Source organism: Silurus meridionalis, chromosome 21, assembly GCF_014805685.1.
Source record: "Silurus meridionalis isolate SWU-2019-XX chromosome 21, ASM1480568v1, whole genome shotgun sequence".
NCBI classification, from domain to species: domain Eukaryota; kingdom Metazoa; phylum Chordata; class Actinopteri; order Siluriformes; family Siluridae; genus Silurus; species Silurus meridionalis.
In genome coordinates, this window is record NC_060904.1 from 4,722,997 (window position 1) to 4,735,002 (window position 12,006).

At 36.8% G+C, this 12,006-nt stretch overlaps 1 protein-coding gene across 2 annotated transcripts in view; it reads left to right on the forward strand.

Moving 5' to 3' along the window:
* Nucleotides 1-12,006, forward strand: part of LOC124375508 (contactin-associated protein-like 2) — a 135,125-nt gene that overhangs the window by 81,627 nt on the left and 41,492 nt on the right. For both annotated transcript variants that reach the window (XM_046833929.1, XM_046833930.1), the window contains exons 12-13: nucleotides 955-1,074; nucleotides 1,990-2,190. In XM_046833929.1, coding sequence (XP_046689885.1) covers nucleotides 955-1,074; nucleotides 1,990-2,190 — 321 coding nt within the window. The remainder of the gene's footprint in view (nucleotides 1-954; nucleotides 1,075-1,989; nucleotides 2,191-12,006) is intronic.

Below are 12,006 nucleotides of genomic sequence, written 5' to 3' on the forward strand. Positions count from 1 at the left end.
TTATATAAGAACTCTTGATTGACCTCCATTGGAGGCTGTAATTAGGTTATTAGTGTTAGCAGTAGGATTATACTGTATTCAATGTATAATAGTGTATGGGGAAGTGTTCGTTATTTTGTTACGTTTTTTTAAACCATGGAAGGAAAGCGAGGTGGGACTTGTTTTCCTCGTGTCATAAGCAAAGAGCAGAGTAATTGTACACAAGAAAACATACTCTATAAGGACTAAAGTATTGGAACATCTGACTTTTCATCCATATGTGTTTCTTGGAGACACTCAATTGTATAAAATGTCTTCGGATGCTTTATATATCTCCTTCTTCTTTTTTCAGCTGCTCCCATTAGGGGTCGCCACAGCAGATTATCCGTCTCCATACCCCCTGTCCTCTACATCTGCCTCTTTCACACCAACTACCTGCATGTCTTCTTTCACCACATCCATGAACCTCCTCCTTGGCCTTCCTCTTTTCCCCCTACCTGGTGGCTCCATTCTCAGCATTCTTCTACCAATATAACTCATGTCCCTCCTCATGCTTTATATATATATATATATATATATATATATATATATATATATATATATATATATATATATATATTACTTCATGATCTATGTGGAGTTTGGTTTCACTAATTATAAATTTGCATAAAGTATCGATATTTGTCCATGCCAATGTTGATTGGATTATTAAAAACATTATATATATATATATATATATATATAGATGATGATTACTTTTGTTCGTTATAAATAATTTCTGGGAAAATAGCGGATTCTTGGGGTACGAAAAAAATGTATATTTATTAAAGAAAGAAAGAAAGAAAGAAAGAAAGAAAGAAAGAACGAAAGAAAGAAAGAAAGAAAGAAAGAAAGAAAGAAAGAAAGAAAGAAAGAAAGAAAGAAAGAAAATCACCTAAACGTTTGCTTAGTCTTGTCACGTCTCTTTCCTTCTAGCTTTGTATGAGCAGTCGTGTGAAGCATACAAGCACCTGGGAAAATATTCCGACGTCTACTGGATTGATCCTGATGGCAGCGGACCTCTAGGACCCTTCAGAGTCTTTTGCAACATGACAGGTAATTTATGCCCCGAAGTCCAAAGGTCCACTAATAAACAGTGGATTTGGAATCTGTGTGTGCAGAGTGTAATGTGCTGTATTTTGGTGCCATAACAGTGAAGTAAAAGGTGTGTGAGCAGGTTATTTTCACAGATTATTTTAAATGACTACACGGAATCCTAAAAAAGTGTCTAATTAAAGAAGAAGAGTTCTCAGTGTGATTGGGAAATTCAATACATTTTCACCCCTTGAGCTCTTGGAAAAACAAACACTATCTCCTTTTTTTGTCTTTTGGCTGCTCCTGTTAGGGGTTGCCACAGCGGATCATCCATCGCCATACCACCATGTCCTCTACTGTACATCTGCCTCCATCCTTAGCATTCTTCTACAGTACAAACATACCCCATGTCCCTGCTTTGCACATGAACAAACTATCTCAATTGCGCCTTTCTCACCTTGTCTCCGAAACGTCCTACCTGCACCTCCCTCTAATAAACTCATTTCTCATCGTGTCCGTCCTTGTCAATGGAAATCTTCAACTTTGCCACATTCCAGCTATGCCTCCTGTCTTTTTGTCAAACAAACACACTATGTTAACAAGCCAAAAAGGTGCTTAGACTAAATGGGCATTCATCCAGATAGATCTGAATGTAATATTTTCATTTAAAAAAGCACTTTCTGTCTACAGGTGTAAACATTTTCCTGAAAATTGCTCGTTCATACACACACCAAAACGTCTAAAATTTTACAAATTAGCTTTGACAGTGCTATCAAATGGGACAACCCCGCCATAATATCATCCATCAACCTCAACCATTTCCACAGATAAAGATCAGTTTACCCAATCATGCTAACAATAGTCATTTTATATTATAATTTAAGACATTACTCAGAGCATTAAAACTTTTTTGTGATGTCCGTGTTTTATTTCCAGAGGACAAGGTATGGACGACGGTGGTGAACAGTCTGCCAGCTCAAACTGCCGTATCCGGTTCGAGCAGGGACAGACGGAGTGTGCTACAGCTGAACTACAGCGCAACCATGGAGCAGATTGGCGCCGTTACAGATTCTGCAGATCACTGCGAGCAGCACATCACCTACACCTGCCGCTCATCACGCCTGCTCAACACGCCAGGTAGAGTGTGTCCAATGGCAGCAGGACATTCTGGTTCAATTGGGTGCAGGTGTAAGGCTGTGGTTGGCAAATAAACTATATAGAAAAAAGTTTGTGGACACCTGACTGTTTGTACTCAGTGAGGTGAGGGGGCCTGGGGTGCAGTCAACATTTGACTTTATCCCAGAGGGGTTTACTTGGGGTTGAGATCGGAGTTTGTGAGCAGGTCACTCAAGATCTTGCACTCTAACCCATGTTAGGCATATCATCATTGAGCTGGCTTTATGCATTGGCATGCTGGAACAGGTTTGGGTCTCCTAGTTTAGTCAAATGAATGGGAAATTTGCTACTGCCTCTAAAGACTATACAATTGTGTGCTCTTGTGCTTTGTGGTACAGTAACAGTTTGGAAAAGAAGAACCACATATGGCTGGAAAAGTCATGTGTCCCAATACGTTTGTCCATATAGTGTAGCACAGCAGACTTTCTCAGATATTGCTCCCAGCTCATATTGCACATTACGTGTAATGTTCCCTGAGAGTCTACAGTGTTTGACTAAGTGCCAGCAAATCTCACATTTTCAGAAGCAAAAGTCTAGTCAGTTCTGTAAATATAATTTCTTCCCCATGCTAGCAAAAACTAAACTCTTCTCAATCTCCTGATGTTAATAATTTTCTTTTTTTATTAAAAAGCTTAAATATGACAGGTAGAAAATACATGCTGTAGAGGTTGCAACCCTGATCATGATAATAAGTTAGCTGGAGCTCACACTAATGCTAACTTTATAGCAATTTCAAATAAAATGGGAGCTTTTTTTCGTCTAAATTCTACATTTGCACAGTCATCGCTCAATTATTTTTTGCGACACCTTAACAAAACGTTTCTATGGTTATTTCTGTGTCAGATTGTGCCTCTGGTGCAAAGTTAATGATGCAGCATGGGGGAAATAAACAATATACACACCCAGACTTCACCCTGAAATATGCCTTGTACTTGCATTGTACTTTGCACATCACAAAAAATTTATAAAAAATATAAAGTCTTTTACATGCATTGTCTTGAATACTTGAATATTTATTTCCCACATTTTACAGCGTTTTGCAACATGGAACTTTATGTTTATACTATTTAACACTGATTCGAAACAATAATTATATGTTTTTTATTGTGGCACAATGAGAAGTTTGGGTTGCAAAAGTATTCGACCTCTGAGTCAGTAGATTGGCTGCAATAACATTTGGGGTAAGGCTTTATCAGTATTGCACATCTGAATCCTGATATTTGTTTAAGGCTGGATTGTGAGCTGCCACCCACAGGCATGTTTAGCAAGTCTGCATGGTAATGCGTCAAAAGTAACCTTTTGGAAAAATGTAAATGACTTTTTTTTTTTGGCAAAATGCACTATGGTGCCCTTTCTCCGTGTTACCTAAAATCTAATTATTACTTTTTTTGTGTGTGTGTGTGTTTTGCATCATTCATTTTGCAGATATTGTGACAGCAGATATTGTGACAGATGTTTAATAACCTTTTATTGGTTAAAATGTTTGTTTTTAAGTAAAGTGTAACTGTTGCGTCATTCAGAGAATGTAATTGTATTTGTCACAGATGGATGGACGTTTTGTGGCTACGTGGTTTGGAGTCTCTCTTGCTCTCTTGTGATGAATGCCCAGGAGGACAGCGATGCTGATTGTGCTTCATGGCCGCAGATTTGCCTTGTGCGCTACAGATGGTTCAAAACAATGCAAGCTGCTTCATTATCAACAACAAAAGCTGCTTCTTTAATAATGTGGTCAGGTCTGTGTCACGTGTGCTGGCACATCAGTTATTGGATTGTTCTTTAAATGGGTAATGGATAGCTTTAGGCTTTTGAATTAATTAATTTATTCAGTCTTCTTGGGATGATTTGTGACTAGTATGTGTAGTTGTGTTAGCACTTACTCCAGATTTAAATGTATTGCAAATCATCGGCATTGATCATTAAAGACTGAAATCCCAGATCATGATTTGGTCTGGATCTTTATATCTGTTAGATCTGTTGTTTAAGCACATAGACCAGTTAAGAATAACATTGAAATTTGGTGATGTGAATGACATGATTATCTTATGATGCCATTTTTCAATGGACGACACTTATTAGGCAAGTTCTTGATGTGTAAGAACATTAAAATTGGGCATGTGTAAGGATTAATTTTGACACTGGACAAATTACTTTTTACAAATTACAAACTACGGGCATCCAAACTGAACTATGGGTCAATAGAAGAAAATGGGCAGTTCTGGTTTATTATGTATTCATCCACATTATGTGGACAGCTGGGAGGATGTGTATATTTCACGTAAATAGGCAAGATATGGCAACAATAGGATGCACTATGGGAAGAAGGCAAGCTGGAGGTGTCAGTGTTATGCTCTGGGCAATGTTCTTAGTGGAAACCAGGCGTTCATGTGTATGTTACTTTGACACAAATCACCTACCGTTAAATTGCTGCAGACCGAGTACACACTGCAATGGCAAAAGTATTAAATAATAGCACTGGTCTCTTTCAGCAGTTGAGGAATAGTTTGAGGAACATGACAAAGAGTTTAAGGTGCTAAAGTGGCCTCGAGATTTCCCAAATCTTTTGTAACATGCAGGCTAAACAAACCCAATCCCTGGAGGCCTCGCCTTACAACTTACATAGGACTGAAAAGATCTGCTGCAAACGTCTAGGTTCCATATATCAGATATCGTGTGGATTTTATGGTTATGGTTTATGGAGTTGTCTTGGTTGCAAAAGGAGGACCTACACAATCTTCAGCATGTAGTTTTAATGCTATTGCTGATTGGTGCATTTAGCAAAATGTCGAACAACACATTCCCAGGCATTTTAATCCTGTACAGCAATTTACCATGAATTTGCAATTAATACCATCTTCTGTTTATTTTTGGTGCGAAACTTCATTGTGAAATGTGTGTAAACCTTTTTAGCAAGTTCTAGAACTGAAGACTCCTTCCAAAACCTCCTGACAGAAGACGTGCATGCATTTAAAAGCCTTTAATGTTTATAGAGCATCCTGTGTAAGTCGTTACTATGGAAACAAAAACATATCAGAATAAGGATATTGAGACAAGCCTGTGATTTGTTTTAAAGTGCTATAACAGTGCTTAATAATGCGCATTAACGCAGTGCTGAATAGTCCAAATGACCCTTTTCATCTCATTTCGAAGCGCTGTGCTTTTACCCAGATGATGTAATGAGCCATGCGTGAATCAGCACAAATTGTTAATCGCTGCTTGGGAACATTTCATTAACTTGGCACGCAGACAAAATGCAAGCGGATGGAAATTTCATTTGGACTTTCCGTTTGTCAGAAAAGTATAGTCTGGCCTGTGGTTGTTCGACCCGCTCGTACCGCAACAGTGATTCTGATCCCTTGACACCACCAGGATTGTCTATGCTGTGCTTTCAACTATTTCTGGGTTGAGAAACCATTGTGCTTGGAAATATCTTTATTGACAATGTCAGCTTTGTTTAGCTTGCTCAATAATGATGCCATTTCAGGCAGGTGCAGCTGAGAAAGCAAATATCCCAGAAGATCAAAAGTCAATTGAAGGAGAGTTTTTCATATCAAGCACAAAAATATACATTTATAATGACATTAAATTTGTATTATTATAGAGTTAACAAGATCGATCGATCGATCGATCGATCGATCGATCGATCGATCGATCTATCTATCTATCTATCTATCTATCTATCTATCTATCTATCTATCTATCTATCTATCTATCTATCATACACACATACATACATACCAAAAATTTGTGGACCCCTGACCATAACATTCATATGCGCATTGAACTTCTAATTCCATTAAATCTAATCTACCATTTGCAGTAACTTCCACTCTTCTGGGAAGATGTTCCACGAGATTTTGGTGCGTGCTTATGAAGATTTCTTCACATTCACATTTCACTACAAGAGCATTAGTAAAGTCAGGTACTGATGTAAGGTCTGCTTTTTAATTCATTTAAAAGATGTTTAATATGACTGAGGTCAAAGCTCAATAGCAGGACACTAAAGAACTTCCACTCCAATCCACGTAAACCATAACTTTATGGAGCTGGCTTTGTGGACAGTGGCATTGTCATCAAATGAAGGAAAAAGAGATTCTACCACATTTAGTCGTCCTATATATTTGTGTGCCTCCAACTTTTGGAAACAGATTAGGAAATTACATTTGACTGGAAAATTCTCTTAATATTTAGTTCTATTCATTTAAAGCAAGTAAAACCTTTTTATGAAGCCCCTGTTTTGTCCGAAAGCATCCTGCTGGGTAAAGCCCTCAGACAAGCAAAGCATGAAATTACAAGAGGATATATTTTTTAAACATGAGACTTGTAAATTAAACACTGAAGAAGGAGGTGATGAACCCAAAATGTATGATTAGCTGAAAAGTTTTGACTACAGGTATTTCCAGGTCAGTGTGATGAAAAGTTATCGCACATCAGCACACGCTGGAACAACATATAAAACGCATCGGTAGCCACTGTAGGTCACGGATCTTATTTTTCAGCTTCTTTCTGCTGTGATAAGCTCTTCGCTTTTTGCTTAAACGTGACACATTTAGAAAAAGAAAAGCTATTTTCTGTACATAACTGCACATTTCCAAGTCAAACCAATGTCGCAGAAGTGTTTGTACCCGGCGAAAGAGACTAATAGAAAAACTGTCCATGTTAATCTCTGTGACAGAAATGCCATCCGAATTGAAAGGCTCAGACAGCAGAACGAGTGCAAACCGAACGTTTATTCAAGTTCACGTTTCTTCTTCAATGACAAAAAAAAAAAATCATGGCTGCTGCCAAGAAGCGAGTCCTGCTGAGAAGAGCCTTTACTTTAACTGTTTGAAACGTGTCTCTCAATTTAAAAACAGCATGAGGTCGAGATTATTGCTATCTCTCACATGCTCTAATCTAACCAAGGCGTAGATCGTTTTTTCTTGAGCTTATTTGCTATATAACATTTGTATCTGATGAAACATTTGCCGTTTTAAACAAATCTGTGCATCCAGATCTCAGCAGAGCTTTTCCTTAAAAAGACTCAGTATCCAGTCAGCTGTGTATTTATGAATCAAACAAAAACTACATGGACAAAGAAAGTTTGTATTGATGTCATTCATCTAAACTTGCCTCCTTGTAATGATGATGTAATGCATATCCATGATATTTCATTATGAATCTAAAATATTTATATGGAGAGCCAATCACCTTCTCCGATCTTACCTACATAACAAGTGCGCCCAGAAGTAAAATAGCTGTGTTGATGTGGGAAGAACACTAATATGTACAGAAGTGTATTTCCAAGATGACTAGATGTGGTCTAGTAAGGTGTGGTGTGCTTGCTGCTTAAACTCAGCGTACCATTTGACCAGTTAAACCAGTACCAAATTAGCATGAAATACTATTTACTATTATATTTTTTACAATCTGAGATGATTAAAGTAGTCTGTCTCTCTGTCTGTCTGTCTCTCTGTCTGTCTATCTGTCTGCCTAGTCAAATACCACTATTTTGACCATTTTGAGCATTTATTTTTGTGTAGAAAAGAGTAAAGACTTAAAAAAAGCCTATAGAAAAAAAAATAAATAAATAAATAAATAATAATAATAATAATAAAAATAATTATATATATGTATATTTTATATTCCATGCTGAGGCTATATATATAAAGCGTAAAGCCTCAGCATGGAATTCTGGCCATGATGATAATTTGCTGCTTAGTATTTGGTAGTGGAATTTGCAATGAACCTAAGGGTTTTTATATGTCATAAGATCAGCCTTGGAGAACAAAGATATACTACACTTGAAAAGAATCTTAGACATGTTTTTTGAAAGATTACAGTGGTCATGGTGACCGTATAGAAGCTCAGTTTGTGTGTCAGATTTTGTCTCTTTTTTACCCACATTCTATAAAATATTGAAAAAAACCATGATCGCCAGTATTACCTTGGTTGATAGAACATAACATAACATATGTCTGGAGAGAAACCTTCTGCTTTGCAAATCACCATGATTAGAAGAAAGCCTTGTTTTGGGCAGAAGCCCTTGTTTGGTTAGAAGTCAAATGTTATGCAAGGTCCTATTTTGTATAAAAGCTTCGTGATTGGCCTAAAGGTTCATAATGAGCAGCTTGAAATCTAGTAGTCATTTTGAAAGCAGTATATTTATATTTTGTGCTCCCCACACATGCACATCTTTCTTGCATTTGTTCGAAGTGGAGCTGTGATGAATGTGGCGCCTCAGGGATTTGGCTTGGTGTATGTGTGTAGTGTGGTACTGTCTTTTTCATTTAGCTTGGACACACAATTGCTTGGCCTTCCTCCCTGTACCAGAGAGAACTCATTTGTCAAATCCATCTGCCACCTGTAATGTGTGTTCTGAGGCGGGAGTCACAGCTCTCTTCCTGCCAAACATCAGCCCACTGGCATAAAGGATGCCAACAAAAGAGGAAAGCAGAGAGGAAAGTAAACAAATTAAACAAGTGCAGTACCAATGTAGAGGCGAAAAAGCATCAAAATAGATGGAACATACGTTCTGCCATGCTACCTCCCCTGTATACCGTAAAACCAATTGCTGTCTGTGGCCTTGGATTCTTGCCCTACATGCAGTATACTTTCATTATGAGATAAATTCAGGTCCAAATACCAATTACGCTCTCTCTACCTGAAGCTTCAGCAAGTGTGTGTTTTGATCTATTGTCCTTCACACACTGGTCATGAATTACAGCTGTTCCAGCAAATTACCACATCTCACACAGAGGTGTCAATATTTCCTCATTAACCTGTCAAAGCATGGAGCAGGTGGGCAGCAGGAAGCAGACAATGCAGATTAATATCCATAAAGCAGATGAATTTAATCCAGTTCCTTTTTCAGATCAGGGTTGATAGCGATACAATTTGTGTTTGTTTCGATTTTTGTTTTTTTGGATGCATTTATTTTGTTTTACATTGAATTTTCTTGTTGCACAGGACAGCTTTAAGAGCAAATTGTTCTTTGTTGTAGTCAGAGGTGCTTTCGTTGTCCTTAAAATGGTTCGTTCTCTTTATATGCATTGTAGATTAGTTTGTTGGATATGGCCATTGCAAAATTATTCATTTGTCTCCCCAAAATGTACTGTAAAGAAATGTACATAATTTAGATTTTTTTTGCCGTAATTACAAAGTACACAAGTTCTTAACATCTTGGGTAAATTGGTATTTTATTATTGCTCTGTTTTTTAAATGGAATATATAACCATAGACAAGATAACTTTTATGGTGGCTGATTTTGTTTTTTGGCTCATTTTAAACTTGTACTATCAATCAATGAAACTTTTATTTAAATTGTCAATTAAATTATCAATATTTCCACTATAGTAACAAATTTCAAAATGGTGGAGCCACTGGCTAGGTTTAACACACCCTGTTTTTTTACTAAATATATTTATATAAATATATATGTCACACAACCATGCTGTGAGGGCATGGCTTACTGGCTTACCAGATCATATAGTGTTTGCACTGTAGTGGAAATTACTTGTTAATTTAGTATATTAGCTCATAATTAATACCGAACCAGGGTTCAGTATGTGTGTGTTCCCAACTGCATAGACACACACTTGAGCAGCTTAAAAGTTAAATTTTTATTTGTAGGTCCAAAAAATTATTCTTAAAATATTCTATTAGACAAATAGAATCCACAGAACAATAAAACACGGGGGCAAAGAAATCTTAGGTAGAAATCCACAAATCAAGTTCAAAATACAACATGAAAGCAGGGGGAAAAAAATCAGTCCAAAACTCAAAAAGGAAAAAAACTAATCTTAAGAACTTGGGTAATAGTTAGTCTTCTCAGGAAATGGCAGCGCAAAGACAAAAACTTACAAAGGGCTACTAAAGACTGGAGGACTGGAGACACAGCAACTTTATAAACTTAGGTGATTAAACACAGGTGAAAACAATAGCTAACAAATCAAGGCGACAGGGCCAAAATAGTGACACCTGGTGGGTGAACAGTGGAAATACAAGAAAAAAAGCTTAACAGGAACCCCAACCCACCTGAAGTGTGTGCCAGTATAACGAATGTGAATTTTATTTCAAAGCACAAAGAAAGTGCGTTATTTGAAGAACTACTTAAAATATTGCCAGAGTTTTTTTTTAACAATATAATACAATCTTTTTATTGTATTTGTGCATTCATTTCTCACGTCAGGTGGGATTTTATCGTCATTTCAGCATATACGGTGCAGTACACAGTGAAATTAAACTACATAATTTGTAGTCAAATTATCATGATCCCAAAACCTCCTTAAAAATATTATGCAAATAAGGCCATGAGCGTTATGGGAAGTTAGAGTCAGGAGTTTCTTTCAGCATTTATTACTCTTAAAATGTTATGCTTGCTGCTAAACTGACACTGAACTGTATGATCGCGCTACGTAGATACCACCAAGCAGCAGTCAAAACAGAGCGCGTACTCCTGATTGGTGGCTTCCTGCGTAATTGACCAGTTAAGTTTATATATGTGTCATATGGTGAATGAGTTTGTCCATATAATAATAATCATGATAAAAAAATACTATACATGGATCCATAGTTTTTTGTTTATAGCAATTTGTTTAAAAAGGTTCAATAAATTTGTTCATTTATGAAGGGGTGGGTGTGTGTGTGTGTGTGTGTGTGTGTGTGTGTGTGTGTGTGTGTGTGTGGCTTGTTTCTTGAAATGTTACACTCAATACTTTTCCCACAACTGTAATTCCATACATTTCAAAAACCATGGCTTTCAGGTATGGGAATTAAGATCACATGTTGATCGAGAGACACCATTAAAATAGAATGTGTTATTATTCTAACCTATTTTTCAAGCCATCATGATTCATAGTGCTTGTCTATACTGTCAAATTTCTCCATTCACATAATCATTCCTGATTGCATATTTTTTTTCACAGAAGCAGAAGATCAGGGATGGGCGTTTGTGTGCGCTCTTCAGGCGCTAAGAAATGTCTGTCTTCCCACGTCTCTTCACTCTGTAATGAGTTTGAACATATTCTTTAGAAGAAGAAAAATGCATAGGCGTGCTTTTACTGTAGACCTACAGTCTGCAAATGAATATATATATTCAGATATATGTATATATATATAAATGCTCATGCATTCTTTAGAAAAACCTCATTATAAGTGTTCCAGTCAATCTCATTTCCATACTTCTATCTGCATGTAAAAGGGGGGTAGAACTTGTGGATTTTTGTGAAAAGGCTATAAAAATAGAGTCTTCAGGCATGTTGATTTCTTTCCCGTTTGTGTGTGTGTGTGGTGTATCAGGAGAAGCTGTTTGAAGGTTTTCTTGTGTCTGAAGCGTATGTCTGAAGTGCCCATCTCACAAAGAAAAGGCAGAGACAAAACAATTATATTTTTTGTTTCCCTGACACCCCCACCCCACCCCCCACATATATAACTAGCTTCTCTTTTGGACTACGGTGAATAGACAACAAGGAGATATTGTATTTAAAAAACAATACTGTACCAATAGTCAAATCTACAAATGTGTATAAATAAGCCAAGTCATTACAACAATTACAAGAACATTCTACACCAGTAAAAAATGGGAACTGGCAATTAGTCGTTGCCTCCAAGTGATCTGACGTTCTTCTTCTCTGTTCGGTTAAATGATATGATGGATAAAAATATCTCTAAAGTTCAATATAAAAGCTTTAAGTCAGTCATTCTACATAAATCTGTGACCTATGAAAATTGTATTATACTAAAAATGCTTTTAATATAGCTGCTTAATTTTTTTCATAAAATTCTTTACCTCACTTGTAT